Source organism: Rhincodon typus, unplaced genomic scaffold (genome assembly GCF_021869965.1).
Source record: "Rhincodon typus isolate 14 unplaced genomic scaffold, sRhiTyp1.1 hic_rhity00002295, whole genome shotgun sequence".
Taxonomy (NCBI): domain Eukaryota; kingdom Metazoa; phylum Chordata; class Chondrichthyes; order Orectolobiformes; family Rhincodontidae; genus Rhincodon; species Rhincodon typus.
The window spans coordinates 1-25,000 of NW_025967933.1; the positions used below are offsets into that span (position 1 = coordinate 1).

The 25,000-nt window shown below is 40.3% G+C and overlaps 1 protein-coding gene across 1 annotated transcript; it reads left to right on the top strand.

Moving 5' to 3' along the window:
- Positions 1-6,113: 6,113 nt before the first annotated feature.
- Positions 6,114-24,498, top strand: LOC125481479 (plexin-B2-like; the record flags this gene model as incomplete). Its single annotated transcript, XM_048593073.1, has 12 exons — positions 6,114-6,302; positions 7,109-7,208; positions 8,209-8,409; positions 10,607-10,780; positions 11,937-12,073; positions 15,153-15,253; positions 16,124-16,353; positions 19,695-19,873; positions 20,567-20,633; positions 20,723-20,869; positions 23,064-23,220; positions 23,768-24,498. Coding segments are annotated over 12 exons (1,858 nt in total), but the record flags the coding sequence as incomplete, so codon positions are not given.
- Positions 24,499-25,000: the final 502 nt, after the last annotated feature.

Here is a 25,000-nt window from a genome sequence, read left to right on the forward strand (position 1 = left end):
GAAGGTAGGTGGGATGGTGATTGGTGAATGCAAGTAGGCAGTGGTGGGGATTGGTCAGTGAGGTCAGTGAGGTGGGAGGAGCTGATAGGTGGGAGAGAAGATGAGCAGATTGTGTCAGGTCAAGGAGGCAGGGATGAGAAGGAGGGTTGGTCATGGGATGAGGCTCGGGGTAGGGAGATTTTGAAACTGGTAAAGTCCACATTGAGTCCATTGGGTTGTAGGCTCCCGAGGTGGAATATGAGGTACTGTTCCTCCAGTTTTCAGATGGTGTCATTGTGACATTGGAGGAGACCCAGGATGGACATGTCGCCCAGGGAGTGGGAGAGGGAGTTGAAATGGTTCACGACTGGGAAGTTTTGTCATTTATCTCGAACAGAGCACAGGTGCTATAGAAAGTGATCTCTTTGTAGGAGATGTGGAACAGTCCCTCTTCTGCAGCTACACCGGCACTATCCCCCACCTCTTCCTCTGCTACACCGATGACTTATCAGCGCCGCCTCGTGCTCCCACAAGGAGCTTGAACAGTTCATCAACCTTATTAACACCTTCCACCCCAACCTCAAGTTTATCTGGACCATCTCTGATACCTCTCTCTCGTTCTTTGACCTCTCTGTCTCCATCTCTGGTGACAGCCTCGGAAACCGACATCTATTTCAAGCCCACTAACTCCCACAGCTACCTAGACTACACCTAATTTCACCCACCTTACCGCAAGAATGCAATCCTCTTCTCCTAATTCCTCCACCTCTGCCGCATCCGCTCCCAAGATGGGGCGTTCCACACCCAAACATCCCAGATGTCCTCTTATTTCAAGGATCGCAACTTCCCGAAAATGCCCTCGACCGCGTCTCTTGCATTTCCTGCACCTCTGCCCTCACATTCCCTCCCTGCAACAAAAACAAAGACAGAGAATCCCTCTTGTCCTCACGTATCACCGCACTAACCTCCGTATTCAACGTATCATTCTCCGCCACTTCTGCCATCTGCAATCCGACCTCACAACCAAAGATATACTTCCCTCCCCAACCCTATCTGCTTTCCATAGGGACCGCGCTGTCTGTGACTCCCTCATCCGCTCCACACTCCCCACTAGCCCCACCACCCCTGGCACCTTTCCCTCTAACCGCAGTAAGTGCTACACCTGTCCCTACACCTCACCCCTTACCTCTATCCAAGGAACCAAACAAACCTTTCAGATCAAACAGAGGTTCACCTGCATATCCGTCAATGTGGTCTGTTGCATCCGCTGCTCCTGATGTGGCCTCCTCTACATCGGTGAGACCAAGCGTAGACTCGGTGACTGTGTTTTGTAGAGCAACTGCGCTCTGTTCGTGACAACACCTTCCAGTCGCGAACCATTTTAACTCCCCCTCCCACTCCCTGGGTGACATGTCCATCCTGGGCCGCTTCCAGTGTCACAATGACACCATCTGGAAACTGGAGGAGCAGCGCTTCATATTCTGCCTTGGGAGCCTACAGCCCAATGGCCTAAACGTGGACTTTACCAGTTTCAAAATCTCTCCATTCCCAGCCTCATCCCATGACCAACCCTCCCTCTTATCCCCGCTTCCTTGACATGACACAATCTGCTCATCTTCTCTCCCACCTATCCGGCTCTTCCACTTCACTGACCAATCCCCACCACTCCCTACCTGCACTCACCTATCACCATCCCACCTACTTGCCCCAGCCCTAGCCCCTCTCTCTCCATATTTATTTCTGAGCTCCCTTGCCCCTCCCCATTTCTGAAGAAGGGTCTTGACCCGAAATATCAGCTTTCCTGCTCCTCTGATGCTGCCTGGCCTGCTGTGTTCTTCCAGCTCCACACTGTGTTATCTCTGACTCCAGTGTCGGCCGTTCTTACTATCTCTATGTTTTCTTTCAATTTATTTTATGTTCTTCCTCTATCATCTGCTGAAAGTAATGGCAGTCATAGTGAAATAAAATTCCATGATATAGTCTTCCTCATATTTCTCATTCGAGCAGATTTTTACTTGTAAACAGTCAAACCAGTGAGTTTCATGCTTTTTTTGTCTATTGAGAATATTACAGTTTAGCCTCAATCTGTGTTCACCTAACACCCCAGCTGTACTCTCAGCAAGGAATACATGTATAACATTAACTATCTTGTCCAAATCCCTCACCTCACGCTCACATTGGCCAATTATAGCAACCACAACAAAGTTCTGGCTGTTACAAGCTTACTTCAGATTGATTGTTCATCAAACCTGTGGTATTCCTAATCTATAGAGATCATATGAATCTTCAGAATCATTGAGAGTGCTCCAGAACTTTCAAGGTGCTAGGGTGAACTATTTTATTTCTGTCTTATGTATGAGGGCTTTCAGTTCCCAATTAAAGAAAACAATAAAATAGAAACACTTCAACAAGCAGCAAGGAAATTCATTAAAGAACCCCCTAGGTTTCCCTTGAGCACCTTTTTGCAATCATTTTTAGAACAGCATTGTTAAAGAGTTTGGGAAGGTTACTCATTGGACTAATTAGTGTTTGTATAGGGGAAGTAAACTAAGGAAATGAAGATAGATTTTCTTTAAGAAACAAACCTGCCAAATCTTCTTCTGTTATTAGGGGAGGCAATGGCCTCTTGGTATTATCGCTGGACTGTTAATCCAGAGATCCAGAGATCCAGATAATGTTCTGGGGAATCAGGTTCAAATCCTGCCATAGCAGATGGTGGAATTTGAATTCAATAAAAATCTGGAATCAAGAGTCTAATGATAACCATGAATCCATTGCTGATTGTTGGGAAAAATCCATCTGGTTCACTAATGTCCTTTAGAGAAGACTGCCATCCTTACCTGGTCTGGCCTACATGTGACTGCAGACCCACAGCAATTTTGTTGACTCTGAGCTGTCCTCTGGGCAATTAAGAATGATAATAAATGCTGGCTCAGCCAGTGATGCCCTCATTCTGTGAATAAATTTTAAAAATACATCAGCTTTAATGTGTGCTTCTTAATGCTATACTTAAAACATTGTATAAAATAATTAAAAAATGGGACTAGATCATTGGGATGTTAATTTTGATTTGATTTATTATTGTCCATGTACTGAGATACAGTTTTGTATGCTAATCAGACAAATCATACCTTACGTAAGTACATCAGGGTAATAGAACAGAATAGAATAGAACATTTTCTCATGCCAGCCTCGATTCAATGATAATGCTGTCATTTTTGGAGTCAAACCTTATGGTTCAGGTTCCTAGTTCAGAACTTGAGCACATAACCTAGACTGATACTTGACTACTGTGCTGAAGGAGTTCTTCACAATTTGAGGTGCCAATGTTGGATGAAACAATGAACCAAACACACCTTTTCTCACTGGGTAGACATAACTGTTTGAAGAAGAGCAGGGAGTGCTTTGCTATACCGGCCAACATTTATTCCTCATCTAATTGATCATGTATCTCATCACTGATAGGTAAGTACTACTCCATGTTGTACACCATTTGAAGGAAGAACTAGGGGTGACAATGGTGTAGAATGTACTGTGGGTGGGAACTTCAATGTGCATCACCAAGAGTGGCTTCGTAACAACACTACTGACTGAGTTGGTGGAGTCCTAAAAGGCATAGCTGCTAGACGAGATCTGTGATAGGTGCTGAGAGAATGAACAAGAGGGAAAAATATACTTGACCTTATCCTCACCAAGTTGCCTGCCACTAATGTATTGCTCATGACAGAATCCTTAGTAATGACTACTACATAGTCCTTGTTAAGACAAAGTCCTGTCTTCATATTGAGAATACCTTACATCTTTTTATGTGGCACCATCACTGTGTAAATGGGATAGACTTCGAACAAATCCTGCATTTCCACGTTGGGCATCCATGAGGTGCTGTGAGCCAATAGAAGCAGCAGAATTGTACTCCATCATAATTTGAAACCTTGTGGCCTGGCATGCCCCCCACATTACCATTTACCATCAAGCCAGAGGATCAATCCTGGTTCAATGGAGAGTGCATGAGGGCATGCCAGGAGGAGCCAGGCATACTTACAAATAAGATGCCAAACTGGTGATGCTACAATACAGGAATATTTGCATGCCAATAGAGCCAAGCAATGACACAATCTACAGATCAGATCTAAGCTCTGCAGAGTCCTACCACGTCCAGTTATGAATGGTGATGGACAACTAACAGAAGGAGGAGGCTCCACAAACATTCCCATCCTTAATGATGGGAGAGCCCAGCACAGAAGAGGAGGCTGAAGAACTTGTAACAATCTTCAGCCAGTAGTACTGAGTGGGTAATCCATTTTGGCCTCCTCTAGAGGTCTCCAGCGCCACAGATGCCGGTCCTCAGCCAGTTTGATTCACTCCTTGTGATATCGAGAAACAGCTAGAGACACTGGATGCTGCAAAGGCTATGGGGTTCTGACAACATTTCAGCAATAGTGTTGAAGATCTGGGGTCCCGACTTGCCAAGCTCCCAGCCAAGCTGTTCCAGTACAGTTACAACACTGGTATCTGTTTGTCAATGTGAAAACTAGCACTGGTATGTCCTGTATACAAACAGCAGGACAATTCCAAACTGGCTAATTATCGCCCCATTAGTCTACTCTTGATCATCAGTAAGGCGATGGAAGGTGGTATCAACTATGCTAAGAAGCAGTACTTGCTCAGCAGTAGACTGCTCATTGACACCCAGTTTGGATTCTGCCAAGACCACTCAGTTTCTGATCTCCTGACAGCCTTGGTTCAAACATGGACAAAAGAGCTGAATTCAGAGGTGAGGTGAGAGTGAGGGCCCTTAACATCAAGTTTCATTTGACTGAGTGGGGCAATGAGGAGTCCTGGCAAAATTGGAGTCAGTGGGGATCGGGGGTGGGAGTGGGGGTGCTCTCCATTACTTCAAGTCATATATGGCACAAAAGAAGATGGTGGTGGTTGTTGTTGTTGTTGTTGCTGCTGGAGGTCAGTCATTTCGGCCCTAGTCATCTCTGCAGGAGTTTCTCAGGAGTGTCCTAGGTCCCACTGTCTTCAGCTGCTTCCTCAAGTACCAACCCCCCATCATGAGGTCAGAGGTTGGGATGTTCACTGATGATTGCACAATGTTCAGCATCATTCACCACTTGTCAGACACTGAAGCAGTCCATTCGTATCCAAATGTAGCAACACCTGGACATTATCCTGATGTGGGCTGGAAAGTGGCAGAGAGAATCTAACTGTCATTCCCTGTTATTCAATGGCATTGCCATCACCGAATTCCACAGTGTCAACATCCTGGGAGTTACCATTGACTAGAACCCAAACTGAAGCAGCCATATAAATACTGTGGCTACCACAGAAAGTCAGAGGTTAGGAATCCAGCAACAAATAACTCCCCTCCTAGCTCTCCAAAGCTTCTCCACCGTCTACAAGGTGCAAGTCAGGAGCAGTGTTCTCTCTAGGCTGTGTGCATGTGCACTCCCTCCAAGTTTCCATGAACAGTGATTGGTTTTGTCACGTTGAACGTGGTATTGACTTCTGGTTCCAGAAGTCACTGCTGCACATGGACCTCAGAAACCCTCGCAGATGGAATGTAAATTAGAGAGAACTAGAGTGTAATGGAATACTCTCGGCTTCCCTGACTGAGTGCAGCTGCAGTAACACTCAAGAAGCTTGGTGCTGTCCAAAACAAAGAAACCACTTAATTGGTACCACATCCATAAACATCACCAGCAAGTTACCCTCCAAGCCACTCATCATCCTAACTTGGAAATATATCGCTGTTTCTTTAGCATCACTCAATCAATACCCTGGAACTCCCTGTCCAAGGCACTTGCAGGTCTATCTACAGCGAATGCAGCAATACAAGAAAGCAGCTCATCATCACCTTCTCAAGGCTAAGTAGGGATAGCCACAACCAGCAACCTGCACATTCCAGAACTAAATGAAAAAACAATCTTGTGCCTCTGGATCATACTGTTGAGGGTTATTTTAATGTATATTGTTAGATTAATTTTGTGAATCTTGTTTTCATTAAGCCATTGAATTATGTTTATGTACTTAGTGATCTGCTAGCTACAATCTTCCCCATTAATAAATACTAGAATGAGTTTTTGATTTTTCTTTAAAATCCTACTGAAGTTTTCTTTTATTTTCTACAGGATGGCATTTAATGAAAGCCTGATCTGTATCACTGGTCCTCTTAATGGAACTGTTAAAAGTGGTGACAAAAAATGTACTGTTTTTGTACACTATGGAAAATTCACAAAGAAAGCTATTGAGAACTATCATTTTGACTATGTCCCTAATCCTGTAATCCATGATGTTTATCCACAAAGAAGTATTTACAGGTAATATTCTACATATTATTTTAAAATAACTTGGTTTCCAGTCAAACTTTGGTAAAACCTCTTTTCCTGACAAAATGTTTGATTTATTCAGAACATAATGCACTGGTTCAAATATTCACTCCTATCTGGTATTGAACACCAACACACAATCGTTCCCACTCAAAATCTGAACTTGATGATTTGTACACCCAGCTTTTTTATGGTTCTGTTATGTATTTGAAAGAAAATATGAAAACCTGGGTATAGTGTGAATCTATGAACCTAATTTGTCTTGCTGTCCTCCAGTGAGTATATGGCCTACTCAGTTCACAGTTCAACAGCTTTAAATGTATGACGTCCAGTCAATACCTGATAGAAAAGACTATTTGAACCATTTTCTTTCCTCTTGAGTGGAGGAACGGAGGGATCTGCCAAACCAATCTTAGGTTCCTATTCCAAGTTAACTTTGAATGGCATAATAATTTTTTTGGGTACATTTTAAATCAGTTCAACCTTGTCAAAAATAGACGTAGAAAACAAGATTTATGTAGATGTATCTAATTTCTTTGTTTTCAATATATTTATCAATTGACAATTGATCATCCTTAGTGTTGTTTGAATCTAAAATAAATTGGTCATTTTTATTTGGTAATTACTTGTCTGCCTTCCTTTTGCTTTTGGTCCTTTAGTCATACATTTCTCGTACCATTGTTTTTTTTTCTCCCTCGATGCTTTTATGTATGTTTCTTACATACATTTCTCTTTTTTTTGTCATCAGCCAATGTTAATAAGTCAGTCATGCTAAATAATTTGCTTTCTTAATGTAGCGGGGGCAGAAATATCACAGTGACTGGACAGGGATTTAATGCTGTACAAAAACGCATCATGAAAGTGAAAGTAATGGAGAATGGACAACTTGTAGAAAAGGTACAGTTTGTTTCTCATTAACATTGACATATAGTCATTTTCAAGAAGTGAGGTTCATGTAATTAAGTTAATAGCTGAAAAAAATTTCATATGGAAAAAGGTTCAAGCCAAAATGAAATTGAGTGTTTTTATAATTTTGCATCTTGATGTCTCTTGAGTCATGTTTTGTTTAACTTGTCACTTTGTACTTGTTATAAGGCTCTGAATTCTAAAACAAAGGAAGTATGACTTTCATTTCCTTTCCAGATATCATATTTGTTTCTTACTCTTTTAAACTTGAATGACAGCCTACAAAAGATCATTATATCTGCTATATGAAGTGTACCAAAGCTACTTGTTAAAGAAGATGAGATGTTATTATTAACATTAGGCAGTTGTGAAAATACCTAACAGTGTATGGAACAGGCAAAGCACATACTTATGTCTATTCCTATTAGACAATTTGTCATTAGTTTGTTGCCAGAGGCTGTAGTTTGAGGTGACTACTTCACATTAAACATGGCTGACCAGGTAACTCTCCCATTCTTACTGCCCACTGTATTAGCAGGTTGTTAACTAATGTGTTTAACCAAGTTATTAAGGTGCCATTAAATCTTGGAATGGGATTTGAAACTTGGAACTTCTGGCTTGGAGGCAAGGACGTTATCCCACTGTGCCACAAGACCTTCTGGATGACAAGATTGTCTACTGGTTAATCATTCATGACTAAGGCCTTAGAGCATTGTGTTAAGTCAAAGTGCCTACAAAGATTCTCAACTGGATCTCATTTGCTTCATACAGTGGGTATCTTGTCTGAGTGGCAGCGTTCTCTCCTCTGTCAGAGGAGGGGTGCACCCTACTTACAAAGTATTTAATTATCATTCCTCATTCAGATATATATTTTTAAGATAACCAAATTTAATAATTTAAGCACCCTATCATTATGGATATAGATATTATTGCAGTTATTGCAGAAGGAAGAAATACTTTTTGTATGTGAAATCTTTATATTCTCTTGCAGAATGAAACCGAAGCCTTACAAAATTCAAATAATTCAATGCTCATCTTTCCATCGCCTCCTGCAAACCAGAAGAATGTTTGTATCTTTGTCATATTGGATAATTTTAATGAAAACCGAACCTTTGAATATGTAGAGGATCCAGTCTTTGAGTGTTTTAAAAACGATGTATTCGTGCTCAAGCAACCACCAATCCTCATTAAGGTAATTCTTAGTTGTAAGCTTTGAAAGATTTTTTTGCTGCTTTTGTATGCATTGTCTTGTGTTACACGTTTCATTCATACTTCTGGTATATTGGTTTGGATGTTCGGATTAGCTTCACTCTGTTCAATTTTAACTGGGTATAATCGAATCTCAGAAATGGCTGGAGGTTGTCACACCAAATCTACATACATTGAGTTCATCTAATGTTGTAATCTGGTTCAATAGTTTCACCAGAAATCTCCCAGCAATTTGTCAGGAATATAATCTGATAGTCTTCCCATGACATGCAACAACATTACTACTGCTTCAACCCTGTGCCACCAACATACTAGGAGTAACTATTGACCAAAGGGTTAACAGAACTATACAAGTACTGTGGCTACAAGAGTAGAGACTGTCTGGGAATTCTGCAGTGTGTTTGGAGCTTCTCCAAAACTAGCCTACCATGAGTAAGGCAGAAGCCAAGGCTATGATGAAATTACTTTCACTTGCCTGAATGAATGTAACTCCAATCACACTCAAATTCTATATTATTCGGATCAAAGCAAATTTTTTGGTTCACCATCAGAGTACAGTTACAGCATTATGTACCATCTCCAAGCTGCATTGCAACAACTCACCAAAGCTTCTTCGACAGCATATTTGACACCAACAATCTCCATTGCCTAGACAGGCAATGACAGCAGAAGTTTGGAACCACCGGCACCAACGCCTGCAGGTTCTCCTCCAAGTTCTAAACCACCCTGACGTTGAGATATACCAGTGTTTATTCATTACTGGGATAAAATTCTGGAATTCCCTATCCAACAGTGTCACTGTGGTACTGCAGGGTCACAGGGTAAGATATCTTAGCCTGTGACCCTGCAGTACCATAGGGACACTATTACTGAAGTTACTGACTTACTTCTAGAACTTAAATAGTAGTCTGCCCATTCAGGACATTACATTTCCATAGTACTCCTTTAAGCGTTTCTAGAGTACCGGGCAATATTCATCCCTCATTTAGTGCCAACAGAATCCATATTATTGGTCACTTTACCTCATTGTTATTTGTGGTACCTCAGATTGTGCATGCTTGTTGCCATGTCTGCCTACAGAACAAGAGTGACTAAACTTCAAGAGCAAAGATTTTAAAGTGAAGTACTACAGGATGCTGCATCTTGGTTTTTATATGGTTTCTACTGTAGCATTGAGTCTTTGATTTGAAAACTGCACATCTCTCTTCTGTAAACAGATTTTTTTCCCCACACTCTAAATTCCATCTGTGCATTGGAATGATAATGTGAAGAAATGTAGCCTCTTGTTTTCTGTAGGTAATTTTTGCTGCTTTGGTTTTTCTATTTTAAAGTGTGATTTGGAAACAATGTTGTGATATTTTCATCAGGAGTTTTTAGGAGATAAAAACATTTTGAGCAATTTGGCAAGGCTGTCAAACGTGACAGGGCCTCACTATCAATTTGCTTTATTTCCCACTTGGGAACCGTACGAATTGACAGCCTGGCTTGTGGCTGGGAGGGAAACCCAGAGGCTGGAAACCATTTCTGAAGAAGAGTCATACCAGACTTGAAATGTTAACTCTGTTTCTCTATACACAGATGCTGCCAGACTTGCTGAGTTTTTCCAGCACTTTGATTTTATCTCCGATTTAGAGCAACCACAGTATTTTGCTTTTATTATGTTACTGGAAACCATTATCAGATACCTTTTGGGAATGGCCCTCAACAATTGGGAGGGGAAGGAGATGGGTCGACAATCACAGCAGGGCGGAGAGAAAGGCCTTTATTTTTGGGGGCAAACAAAAGCCTCCTAGAGCAGTCAGGTAAGTAACCCTGCACTTCCTAGTCTAATGGGAATGCTGGAGAAGGTTTCCATAACCCCTGGGAAGCCAAGCAGCAGAAATTTGTTTTAATACTACTTGCTGATTGCACTGTAATTTCCTGCCTCTGCATGCTGTCTGATATTACCCACTGTATATCAAAAAAAACTGCAATGGCTGCATGCACATTTCCATATGGATGGATGTCCTGAAGTAACACCTTTTAACCCTTGTGTAATCCAATCCCAAATTTGTAATTTTGGTGACAATTCCAAATGTGCTTGAATGTAAAAGGAAGGCAGAAGGTTTTAATGCTTCAGTTTATGACTTATTTTACTTTTTTTGTTCCCTGTTGGAATCTTCCATCATTTAATACATTAGGGAAAATGTCTGAATGCGGCGATGACACCAGAAGAAGTGAAAGCTTATATTGGAACAGAGGAGTGTAAAGTTACAACACTTTCTGTGAAGGACTTTGTGTGTACTCCACCTGAAAAACAGCCAGCGCCCAAGAGGGTAAAACGGGATGCAAATGATGATCTTCCAGAATTTGTTGTACGTACCTTTCATTCTTCATTTAGTTCATGTCTGCATCATTGTATATCTGAATAAAAGTTGTTATTGACCCAAACACCCATGATGCTGCTTCCCCTGCATCTATAGTGGAAGCAGTAACCCAACGATATAGCCCTATTGGGTTAGTTGGGTGAGACAATTTGCATACACTTGGCCAGCATCTTCAGCAGGATCAATATCGCTTGGACTAGGTAGTTGTGATTAGTGGAGCTCTGGCTGGCCAGTTATAAGAGTGCAAAGTTTGAAGGTCTCACTGGAAACAGCTTCACAGAAATTAAACTTGCTCTGCCTTTTCTTGGAAGACCAATTTCACGGGATAAGTGTTTGGTTTTTCAGTGCTCCTCTGAGAAATTTGTAAGAAATGAGACTAGAGTACCTGGCCCACCAAGCTTGCTTCTAGCACAGACTATGTACAGTCAAGCAAAACAGTAAAATATTCATCAGCCTTCTCCAGACTATTTCCACCAAAGGAGAGGTTAATAGGATTAGTAAAAGTATTTAAAGTAATGAATGGTTGTGATGAATGACTAGAGAAACACTATTTTCTGTTTGTTTGGTCTGATTGGCATTTAATGAATGGGGCGAGGGGTTAGAGAAAATTCCTTATGCTGAGTTGCTGGAGCATAGAAGTGACTGTAGTTGTGGAAACGATTGCATAATTTAAGCAACAAAAAACTTGAAGCAGCGGAGAAAAACCAGCAGAGGGAAGGGGAGTAGAATTTGCCACCTTCAGCATTGAGTGATTCTATAGGGTTCAGGCCTAAGAAAAGGTGGCAAGGCTGTGGGATTATTTTTGGATTTCACAAGCAAATACTCAAGACCATTCTGGCAAAGCCTGGGATCCTTTTAAACAGTGACATATTATTTTCTTTGCTCTATTGAACTCTAGCTTGCAGCTCTTAACAGACCACAGCTCCCTTTATGAACCAGAATTCCATGGCTGCAAACTTAAATCTGACTAGAAGATTATAGTCTTTGGCTTGATTTTGCCCTTCTGAATTATTAATGGAAACTATTAAATTGCCATTTGTGCTCTTTGAAGAAACACTAACTAAAATATTTTCTATTTTGTTGCCACTTCAATTAAATGCTATAAAACATTAATGCATTCTGAAAATTTCTGTCTTCTGACCAGGTTAAAATGGGATTCCGTGAATACTGTCTGGGGAAAGTAAAATATGACACTCCAGCACAGCTGCCACTTGGTCTTATATTGCCACTTGTACTGATTCCAATGCTGTTGATTATTGGTGTGTCTATTTACTGCTACAGGTATGTTGAATGTTTTCTGCTAATATACAGCAACAAAAGGCTAGGCCTGGGCTTTGATGCATAGCTACAGTTGACATGCAGCAACATGAGAAAAGTAGCATGGAATGTTGTGTAACCTCTGCGTTAATTGTTGGTGTGCACCAGTCCACCAATTTAGTTACAAACCAAACTTGTCTGTAATATCTATTATTGGTATGTAATATGCAGGTTTTAAATAAAAGTGTGGATGTACTTACTAGAGAAGGAGCAAAACTTGACCTACTGTTGGGAAATAAGGCAGGGCAGGTGACTGAGGTGTCAGTGGGGGGGCACTTTGGGGCCAGTGATCATAATCCTATTACTTTCAAAATAGTGATTGAAAAGGATAAACTGGTTCTAAAAGTTAAAGTTTTAAATTGGAGGATGGCCAATTCTGATAGGATTAGGCAAGAACTTTCAAAAGTTCATTGGGGGCTGCAGATATTCGCAGTTAAAGGGATAGTCGGAAAGTGGAAGCCTTCAAAAATGAGATAACGAGAGCCGGTATGCTCCTGTTAGGGTGAAGGGCAAGGCTGGTAGGTGTAGGGAATGCTGGATGACTAGAAAATTGAGATTTTGGTCAAGAAAAAGAAGGAAGCATATGTCAGGTACAGACAGCAGGGATCTGGTACAGACTGGTTAGCAAGGTTAGATCACATGGAATACAGGGAGAACTAGCCATTTGGATACAGAACTGGCTCAAAGGTAGAAAACAGGGATGATGATGGAGGGTTACTTTTCAGACTGGAGGCCTGTGTCCAGTAGTGTGCCACAAAGATCGATGCTGGGTCTACTGTCTTTTGTCATTTATGTAAATGATCTGGATGTGAACATAGGAGTATTATTAGTAATTTTGCAGATGACAGTAAAATCAGTGGTGTAGTGGACAGCCCAGAAGGTTATCTCAGTACAATGGGACCTTGATCAGATGGGCAGAGAAGTGACAGATGGAGATTAATTTAGATAAATGCGAGGTGCTGCATTTTGGAAAGACAAATCAGGGTAGGATTTATACACTTAATGGTAAGGTCCTGGGTTGTGTTGCTGAACAAAGAGACCTTGGAGTGCAGGTTCACAGTTCCCTGAAAGTGGAGTCGCAGGTAGAGAGGATAGTGAAGGCAGCATTTGGTATGCTTGTCTTTATTGGTCAGTGCATGGAGTATAGGAGTTGGGAGGTTGTAGCTGTACAGGACATTGGTTAGGACCCTTTTGGAATAGTGTTCAGTTCTGGTCTTCATGCTATGGGAAGGATGTTGTGAAACTAGCAAGGGTTCAGAAAAGATTTACAAGGATGTTGCCAGGGCTGGAGAGTTTGATCTGTAGGGAGAGGCTAAATAGGCTGGGGCTATTTTCCCTGGAGCATCAGAGGCTGAGGGATGACCTTATAAATGTTTATAAAATCATGAAGGGCGTGGGTAGGGTGAATAGACAAGGTCTTTTCCCAGTGTAGCAGAGTCTGAAGCTAGAGGGCATTGGTTTAAGGTGAGAGGAGAAAGATTTAAAAGGTACCTAAGAAACAATATACTCATGCAGAGGGTTGTGCGTGTATGGAATGAGCTGCTAGAGGAAGTGCTGGAGTCTGGTACAATTACATTTAAAAGGCATCTGGATGGGTATATGAATAGGAAGGGTTTCGAGGGATATGGGCTAAATGCTAGCAAGTGGGACTCGATTAATTCAGGATATATGGTCGGCATGGATGAGTTGGACTGAAGGGTCTGTTTCCATGCTGTACAGCTTTTTGCTCTATATATACAGAAATGAGTAAAGCCAGGAAAGTTGCTGCAAAAGGTGCTGCTAATTTCATTAAGTAGCTCATCCATGAAGCATAGCTGCCACAGAATGGAACAAGTGAAGTCCCACTAGCTGCTTTGTATGTTATAGTTTATTTCCACTTTTTAAAATTCATTGTTGAAATGTAATTCTGAGTATTTGAACGACAGCATAGATCTTCCGATTACCTGTTACTGCCTCTAATGTTGTGCCATCTCCTGCTTAGCTCAACATCACTATCTGTATCAATTTCCTCTTCCCTTGAAGGATAAAGTGATGTAGCTGCAGGATTTGCTGACTGATTAGAAGTCCAACAGGGCTTCTATGTGAGCATTCTTTTCATCAACACAGCCATGTTTACACCAGCTAATAGATAAATTGATTTAAATATTTATACAATGAGGAAGTTGAAGGGTTCCAAAATCCGTACCGTTAGAGAAAAGTCCACACGTGCTGTACACTAACATCCTACTGGGTGCCAACCCAGAATATTGAGCCTAAGCCTGGAGCTTGTTTTTCAAAACCAGTTAAATTCTGGGTGCCAACCACCCACCTCAACTGCATTTGCTCATGCTTCAGTATTTTAAAATACTAATGCTAATACTAAATACTACTTGATACCAGCAGCACATCCAGACAGTAGCCATGATGGGACCTGTTACTGTCTTGCAGAATAGAGCAGGCAGCTTCCAATGGAAATCCAATGGAAAGTGTTCATGCAACCAAAATAAAGCTAATGTGCTCAATTGATATAAGGCACCCTACAAATTAGTGCATTGCCATTGTTTAAAACAATGTTTCACATCTCTCTGCAACAAGCCAGACAACTGTCAACTAACATGCACCAGAGTGTTTGCCTTGTGACCTTTGAAAACCCAGCCTTGCCCACCCTGAACCATTAATTTGCTCCTAAAGGAGCTTAATAGGTGGTGAGCAGATTCCCCATTCTCTCCTGCCACCTCCATTCTCCTCCAGTTCAAAACAAATTGCTGAATTAACTACTGATTGGTGACTAATTGGTCACTCATTTAATGTCAACTTACAATACTTGCTGTAGGCAACACATCACCTCTCTAGAGGGATTCACCTCCTCCTTAAGTCAGTTTTGACCTGAAGGCAATTGGTACTGTGAAAAGATTGAAATCAGATTCAAAAACTCTTTTTGTTCTTAGATCAGTATTTCTCTGTCATCAAGGTTAAATAGTATCAAATTCAATTTTTACAAGAACGATGTTTATTTACAAAGACAAAAGCAACAGCTTTGGAAAAGTACTGTTTTTGTTTTTAGGCGCAAGAGCCAGCAAGCAGAACGAGAGTACAAGAAGATTCAGCTACAGTTGGAGAGTCTTGAGGAGAGTGTGAGAGATCGATGCAAGAAAGAGTTCACTGGTAAAATTGCTTCTGTTCCTGATGATTGCAGGGAACTTTTCCTTCGTCTCAAGGCTGCTTATCCCTTGATCAACATGAAAAAAACCGATTCAAAAACAGAAATTCCTGGCAAATCACAGCAGATCTGGCAGCACCTCTGGAAAGAAATTGGAGTTAACATTTTTGGTCAAGTTACTCTTCTTCAGAACTCAGCTGCACACAGATGCTGCCAGACCAGTTGAGATTTTCCAGCAATTTCTGTTTTTGCTCCTGATTTCTAGCATCTACAGTTGTTTTGGTTTTTTTTACACACAAAAGCAGATTCCCAGCCATTATCACATTGCTGAATATGGGAGCTTACAGTGTGAAAATTGGCTAATTGATTGCTGCGTTTTCTTAGTTACTTTTGAATTGTAATTGTTATTGTACTTAATTGGCTATAAAGTAATTTAGATGTCTAGTGACCATTGAAGGTGCTAAATCAATTTAAAATGTTTTTCAAAATGCTCTACCATGTAAACAGGTCAAGACAATTATCTGCTCAGTGTTAATTATTTTTAATTACAATGAAACAAACTCCAGCCATTCCTTGCCATTCTGTTAAATTTCCTTCAATCTTTAAATAAGTCATTTCAGGCAGTGGACCGTGTGCATTGTAGACACCTTCATACATTTAACCTACTTAAAGCACACAAACCAGTACTGTGTAAAGAAAACTCATTAACACACCTTTTTCGTGTATCATTGCTCACAAATATTTTTCTTAACAGCATGTATCAACATTGATCTGTAGAATTACTGCTTTTTAAATGAATCAAATATTCATAAATGTATCTGAAATAAATTGGACAACCTGTGGGATTATTTTTGATGAACAATTTTTTTTTGCAGACCTGGTGACCGAAATGGAGGACCACTCAAATGATCTGAATGATGTTGGCATCCCTTTTCTGGATTATAAAACTTACACGGATCGTGTCTTTTTCCTACCGTCAAAGGATGGAGAAAATGATGTCATGATAACTGGCAAACTGGACATTCCAGAGGCAAGGCGACATTCGGTAGAGATAGCTCTTAACCAGTTTTCGAATTTGCTGAACAGCAAATCTTTCTTGATTGATGTAAGTCTAATTTGAGCTGAAGTCAACTAACTTCCAGTGTGTAAAGAATAAAAAGAATGAGGATTGGAGCTGAACCTGATTTTATACATTACTTATATTGTGTTTCATTTATAGAGGGTGATGGGATATAAGATCAATGCATAATTCTTAATTCAAATGCATTATTTAGTGCATGAGCAGTAACAATCTTTAAGTAATATTTTGTTTTGTTACTTGTCTAGTGACAACATACGTGGCACTGAATGACGAAAGTCATTCAGAAAGCTTTGTTGCGTACAAATATGTTTCTGTTCTGTTGTTGATTGGAAACAATGGATTTGGTAGTCAGGGTCTCAGTAACAATGAGCTGCAGGCTCCAGATGCAGTGCTGCAACTTGCCAGCTCTGGGCTGTCACAATATCACAAAGCTTGGAGGAAAATCTGGCCAGCGGAAAGTTGCTCCAAGCTGACAGTAGTCTTCATTATTCTTTTGGAGTCCAGTGGAGAACTTTTCCTGGTTCTGAAGGGGCCTGGCACAGTAACCTCTGAGGAGTTATTTCCACTGGCTGGGGAATCCAAAACAGAGTGTGCAGTCTCTGACTAATGGGATGATGAATTAAGATTGAATTAAGGAGAAATTTCTTAGTGTAAAAGTTGTGAATCGCCAGAACTCTCTACTCAAGAGTAGATGCTCCATCATTGAATACATTTATGGCTATGTTGGACATGATTTTGAGTTTCAGGAATTGATGGATTTGGGGTGCATGGTGAATCAGTGGAGTTGAACTCTAAGGTCATCCATGATTGTATTGAATGGTGGAGCAGGTTTGGCAGGCTGTGTGGTCTTCTCATGCTCTTATTTCTTGTTCTTGCATTGCCATGAATATAATATCATCCTGTCTGATATCTCTACTGCAGTACTGTCCAGTTGTCTACCACAGTTACACATAGGGTACTACGTCAATGGACATTTAATGTGAAAATCAAATGTTTTACTGGCTGAAACAGGCAGGTGGTCCCATCCCTTTGCAAATGAGAGTGAACTATTTTTGAGGTTGCTACCACCCCATTTATGCTGAACAGCCTGTTAAAACCTGCTCCCATATCTTGAAGTCAAAATTTGCCATAAATGATTGATCACCTTAGTAGTATAAACGCTGGAGAAACTTGTTGTTGCTCTGATTTCACCTGTGGACCTAACTTGAATTTTGCAGGAATTGGTGTGATGTACGTTTCTCTTCTGAGAACAAATCCTCCATGAACTGAGATTGGTCGGTCTCAACCCAGTTTCTGGTGGTGCTGAGCCTGCAGCATAAATCTAATCCTAATTTATCACTACAGGGAATTGGTGATCTCTGAAGTGCAGTTTTTTTTTTTTTTTTTTTTTTTTTTTAAAAAAAGGCTGTTGTGAATAGTTGAGAGTTTCACACTCCATCATAGAGTCTTTCAGCATGGGAATGTACTCTTCAGTCCAACTCATCCACGCTGACCAAGTTCCCAAAATAAACCAGTCCCCTTTGGCCTGTATCTCTCTAAACCTTTCCTATTAATGTACCTATCTAAATCTCTTTTAAATGCTGTAGTGATACCTGCATTCGTCACACAAACTGCATTCTCTACTGTAGTACTGTCCAGTTGTCTACCACAGTTACACACAGGACATTACATCAATGGGCATTTAATGTGAAAATCAAATGTCTTACTGGCTGAAACAAGCGGTATGTGTGAAAAATGTGTCCCTTGGGTCCATTTTAAATCTTTCTTCTCTGACCTTAAAAACATGTCCTCTCATTTTGAACTCCCCTACCCTAGGGAAAGACCATTGCTATTCACCTTATCTATGCTCCTCATGATTTAAACTATCATTAGATGGTTTTATCTGAGGCAGACCAATAGATAGAGTAGATGAAGGTGTCTCAGTTTAATCTGTCATCTGAGTACTTCATGTTGAAATGACATCATAAACTTGAAACAGTGCTTAATTCCCCAACATATGTATATTTGAGTGCAAAATTCAATGTTAAATTTGAATTTAATTGCTCAAAGTCTCCTTTGATGGCTCAATGCATTGCTGATCAGTTTGTAATGGGAATATCCCAGTTTCACACTCCAGTTTGTATTCAAGAAAGTTAACAGAATGAGCACTTTATAAATGACCTAGTAAGATGGAAGGGATGATAACCAAGGGCTTCTCTGCTCTGTGTCTGTTGTATTCATACATTCCCCCATGCATGCATACATAATTTGTCTACATTAGTTGTCAACACTGATGCCAGTCAACATTTTGCAAAGTGACTGAGGATGATCAGTGGAAACTGTACCCCACAGGGTATTGATGAAAGGCTTTTCTTTTTCCCCTGAGTTTTACCTGGAGAATGCTAATTTCTCAGGTGCAGAGCAAAGCCAGCAGAGGTGGAGACCATTTTACACCAGGATTCCATGCCCTTTGCATTGTTGTGAGTGTTTGTTATTCCCGATGTAGGAGCACATTTCTACAACAGATATCAGCAAATAAATGTTATGGGAGCAAAATAGCAGTGTCTTGTTTACTTTTCTGTTTGAATGCAGGATGTCTACCTATTAGGTTTGGTGTCCAAAATATGTCGGCCTTATGTCTACCCCTGCACTGTAGCAGAGGTTGACTTTCCATTCCTGTGATAAATGATTCTAGACTTTGAAGAGTGTTTGGCCAAGGGTGTGGACCTAACCCACAAATATGGCAGCATTGGGTCATTAGATGTGTGCCACCTGAATGGTACCAAGGTTTATGAAGAGGAGAAATGAGTTCCAGCATCTCTAGAAAAGAGGAAGGAAATTGAAGGCAGTGAGGAGAAATTGATTTCCTTTAGCCAAGCATTAGAGTTCTAAAAAAAAATCAGCAAACAGTGGAAACTTTCCACCATACAAACTTACAAAATGTCATAAATGCCCCAGCTAATGCAATGCTTACTGAATAAAGGTGAAAACTATAATGCTTCAAACATACTTTGCATTTTATTTTTTAAGTTAAGTTTTACTTTGTATACATGTTTAATGTGGGTTTTTTTCATGCAATGAAGCCCTTCATTATTCACTGATGCTATATCATCCTGTTTCTGTTCCATTGTTTAATTGTATTAACTCCTCTATATCCAAACTGACTTCCGTGCTGATAATTATGAAATTGTCCAGTTAAGACACCATTTGTGCCACTTTTTTGGCCAACCAGATGGTGTACCTAATGGTCATTAAGTAAGCTTAATGGCCACCTTCTGCCCCAGTAAAGACTGGGTGAAGTCTGAAACTTGGAAAGCAGAATCTCATCTGTAGGGTTTTGTACCTTCATTTAACATCTTACTAATGAATGATACTTTTTTAAATAGTTTATCCACACACTCGAGAGTCAAAAAGATTTCTCAGCAAGAGAGAAAGTTTATTTTGCATCTTTGTTGACTATTGCTCTGCATGGAAAGCTGGAATACTACACTGACATCATGAGGACACTGCTGTTGGAGCTCATGGAACAATACGTTGCTAAAAACCCGAAGCTCATGCTCCGAAGGTGTGTAGTGTTTGCTTTTTAACAAGGAAAACAGTTTTATTATAGTAAAACATTAAGTGAATTGCAAAAATTTGTCACCCTTTAAACCAATGGCATAATTCTAGTCAATCTGCAGTTTATCCCTCTGATATATGTATATTTTGAAATTCGGTGTTCAGTACTCTGGAATGGATCTGACCAAGACTGTGCACAGCTGAAATACCACTTTTTCACATTTGAATTAGAATTCCTTTAAGAAAAAAACAAATCACAATATCTGAGGCTGACCTGTCGTATGAACTTTTTATAGTACTGAAATTTTCCCTGTGTTTTCTGCTTAACTTCAGGCTTGATCTGCATAGTACTTCTTTGACTGAGATTTAATTTTGAATAGCCTATAATCATCCTGCTTTTCTATTGCATATCTGCACATTGTGGGTCTTTAACTTCTTTCTGCAATGTTCTTTACATCTTTTGCAATTTTGTTTTAAATTTTAAACGTCTTTTCTCCAACAATTTCTGTTTTTGGATGCATCATCTTTTGTTTGCAATATGTAAACATAGCTAAATTTGTTTTACAGTAATTAACCACAATCAATTGATGAATTAATATGTTAAGATTGAATACAATACAGTACATAAAGAGTAATGAAGAGTTAATTCTGAAATTGGTTTTTGAATGCAGTGTGAGCTTTTGTCATTCTTTTCTGTTAGATGTGAAACCGTTGTGGAACGGATGCTTTCCAACTGGATGTCTATTTGCCTATACCAGTTCCTGAAGGTAACCCTAAATATTTGCCACACTGTGTTATGGCTGCATGTTCATATTGTTGTATGACTGAAGGATGTCTTTCTACTTTTATGATTCAGGATACTGCTGGAGAGCCACTATACAAACTTTTCAAAGGACTTAAACACCAGGTCGAGAAAGGCCCAGTGGATGCTGAACTGAAAAAAGCTAAATACACACTAAATGACACGGGATTATTGGGAGAGGATGTGGAATATCATGTATTGGTAAGTCCACATGTCCCACATCTTATGGATCAGACTAAACCCCTCAAATATATTAAGAAGATAGCCTAGACCCTAACTTTTTCTTATTTTAAAAGTGTGTAAGGCATTGTGTTCCAGGTTGAATTCAATTGGATAAACTACTTGACTTCAAGCAGAACACACTTTGCTTTGTCTGTATTTTAACTGTAGTATAAAACCAAAAATTAAAGAAAAGAATTGGCTTAACTGTAACTCTATTGAAATGTTTAACAAAATGATATGTATATTAACTACAGCTAATTAACTGTTCCAATATAGTAACATCCTATAAACATACCCTTGGCAAGGGCAAAGTCAGTAAAACAGATTGTCTCACGTGCAATTCTAACAGCAGGAAGAGAACCCCAGTTTTTAGCTGTGACAGAGAGAAGAATAAAAGCTTCCACATCCAGCTTCAAGGTCCCAGCAACTACTGAAAGCCAGAACTAAGAATACTAGTTCTGTGGGAGCTTGACCCCATCCATTCATGCTGCTTCTATTGTTCCAACTTGTAAAAAACACCACAGGTGTTTACTTTATTGGCTTTGAGCAGACCACTCTGCATCTCAATCTATCTTCATTTTTTAAAAAAATGACAAAATTTGATTTGATTTGTTTATTTATTGTAACGTATATTTTGTTACAAAAGGCAGTGAAAAGTATCTGTCGCCACTCTCCAGCGCCATCTTAAAACACAGAAGAGTAAACCAAAACATAGACTCTCAAATCAGAAAAATAAGGAAATAAAGTTCAAACTTACAATCCTTCTTGTCAACTACTCAGCCATGGGCCTGGAGCGGCCAGCCACGAGTCCCCTTGCTGCAGCGCCGGAACAAGAGTCACCACTTTTTGGTGCCATCTCACCGCTGCCACCCTGAGTACTCTCGGGACCTCACCAGTGCAGCTGCCACCGACGCTGCCAGGTCCCGCACCGGCCCAAACTCGACACCATCAAGAGCCTGCTTCAGACCCGCCTCACTGATGCAGCCGCTGCCTTTGCCAGCGGGTTTCGTACTGGGCCCAAACTCCCCTCCACCACCACCTCCGTGAGTGCGTGCTGGATGCAGACACTGTGGGGGTCCCAAACTCACCTCCAACACCTTTACCATGACTCCATTGTGGGGTCTCACCTCGCTGCCGCCTCAGGTCCGCACTGGGCTTACCTTGCTGAGTCTGTTGCCACGTCTGAGATATTTGCAAGAGACAAGCAAACAGAAGAAAAACAACAAGAAAAGCAGACAGAGCATATGAGCCCTGGGTTCAGGAGCCTTATTATATGTTACGCCATGCTTACTGCAGGTTTGCAGTCTTTACAGGAAACAGTCCAAACTTCCAGCTTCCAACAGACTCACTGCTCCCCGTTTCCTGAGAGATAATGTCCAGTAATTTTGAAGGTTCTTTCAAACGGTCTTCTGAGCAATCTCAAACTGACCTCTAGCAACACTGTTTTCTCCAGTGATTTTTACTTTCTCCTGGCCACACCAGTGTCCTTGACTTTCCACGAGTTAAGTTTCTTTGATTAATGAACATACTGTAAATTGCATTATTCTAGGTAGTGAACAGAAAATAGCCTTTCTCTCTATGGTCTTCAGGCAACTGTGTGTGCCTGTTGTCTGCCTGCCTGCTTGTCTCTTGCTCTCTCTCTCAGGGATACACTCCATTTGGCCAGGGTTTTTAATCAATTTGCCTGAAATCTTTTAGTCTATCCATTACAAGGCCAGCTGCTCTGCTCCTTGTTTTTAAATGTTAAACATGGCACATGGATTTCACTAGCATTTGACATGGGCCTCTGTCCCTATGGTAACCAGATGATACAGACTTAGAAGTACATCTCATGCTACTTTTTCATTACACATTTTTCTTTGAACTAGAGAGTTAAAATATAACCATCTCATAAAATCTTGTATTCATAACATAATCTAATTTCCCACTTGAGTGTTCATTCCAATTGCAAAGCGCCTTGCAGACTCCTTAAAGTTAGATATTAATTTCTGGATTGGTTCCAAGTGCAAATCGACTTTTGTGTTCGAAGTACTCTAAGATTTGAAATTGTGACCAGCTTGCTTATGGAGAACTGAAGTACTAATGTTCCTAAAACCAAATACCAAATAACAAATAACAAAGGGCAGCACTGTGGAATTGTTTGTCTATTTCATTTTTCTTTGTTTCTTTCCAGACTTTGAATGTCATCGCACAAGAGGATGTTGGAGAATCGATGCCAGTAAAGGTTCTGAGCTGTGACAGTATAACCCAGGTTAAAGAGAAAATTCTTGACCAAGTGTACAGAAATGTTCCTTTTTCGCAAAGGCCTGCGCTGGATAGTGTTGTTCTTGGTAAGTTCTGATTTACCATATTAACTAGTTGTTATTCTTTGTACCAACTTCCTACCCCACCCCAGTCTTGGCCTAGATCCTTTTTCCATTCCTGATCCCTTCTATCAGCCTTCTCTCTATTCCTTCTTGCAGCCTTCATCTCTGATCTCTGTGAACAATGTTCTCTTCTCACCTTCACCTCCCACCATTGCAAAACCTTCGCATGTTTGCATTCTAACCGTTCCTGCTCAAAACATTTGGGCCAGAGGTCGTTCTTGCATACATCCTTGCTGTGACTTTCCGATGCCAGATGCCCGTGTTTGCTCACCGATCAAGTAGTGATTCTTGTCAGGTGTTGGGTGGTACCTTCAAGGTTTTATTTAAGTGTGGCCCTGCTGTAAGATTGGTAGGTCCTCCAATTTCTTGCCTCACTGAGTTATTTGTCTGCTTCTGGATTCCCTATCTCTATTTCCCTGCTGATTTCAAGGCCATAATGTTTGTGGAAAATTGTTTGTTACAGTAGGCAAGAGAAAGTACTAAGTTTTTTTTTTGTTTTCATTTGCCGCAGAATGGCGTCCAGGTTCTACTGGTCAAATTCTTTCAGATCTGGACGTCACATCAGAACGAGATGGAAAATGGAGGCGTTTAAATACTTTAAGACACTATAACGTGGGTAGCATAAGCTTTTTGTATATAATCATTGACGATATTTCTATCTTGCAGAATGTTTGTGATTTTTTTTAAAAAAACTATTGTATAATTAGTCAAACGTAAATATATGCAACAAATTTACCAAGCTGCCAAGCATATGCTGCCTTTGACTAGAAAATCTATTATGACGAAACTTGCACCTTGATACCTGCTTAGAAACAGAGAGAAACAAAAATACAATATTTGTGTCGTGTTTAACCACGACATTTTTGCACTGATAAGTACAGATTCCAACATTTCACTGACGTGTTTGCAAAGCAAAATTTTACTAACTGCTAAAAGAAAAAATCATTAGTCCTCAGGCAGCAGCAATAAAAATCCAAGCCCAAGATCAACAAATTGGGAAGCTGTAGAGGTCAGGGACTAAAGACCTTGAGCTAGAATACAAGTACTATCAACTGACAATAATCTATTTGTCTTTATGACTTGACTTTTAAATTGCTAAACTTCTTTTAGGGGTTGGTTAACTTAGTTGGCTGGACGGCAGGTTTGCAATGCAGAGTGATACCAAGAGCATGGGTTCATGTCCTGCTTGGGCTGAGGTTACCATTAAAGATTCTCCTTCTCAATCTCTCCCCACACCTGAGGCGTGGTGACCCTCAGGTTAAACCACACCAATTATCTCTTTCTAATGAGAGAGCTGTGCTATAGTCCAGTAGGATTATGGTGATTTTACTTCTACTGTACTTTCTTTGTCTGATTAACTAAAGTCTAATTTCTAAACTTTACCCTTTAGAAAACAATCTCTTTCTTTTGCAGGATGTATGTTACATTATTTTTAAAATATAATTGATATCATTTATATAGCTATCACTGTAACATTGTTACAGTTTAGCAATGATAAGCATGTTCAAAATTTTGAAAATATGTTTGAAAGATAATTTAAATAATGGCATGAATCAGACTATTTTTAATAATTCAAGGTCTAGTTTGGGTGAGATTGATTTACTTGAAGTTGTCAGTCAGAGCTTGTTTGCCTGCTTGCATTTATGTGTGCTTTGTATGGTAAGCTGAAAGAAGCCTGTGAGGCAAAAGTACTGCTGAATACCTGTGGTTCACCTGCCTCTGTGCAAATTCTGAGCTGTTGATC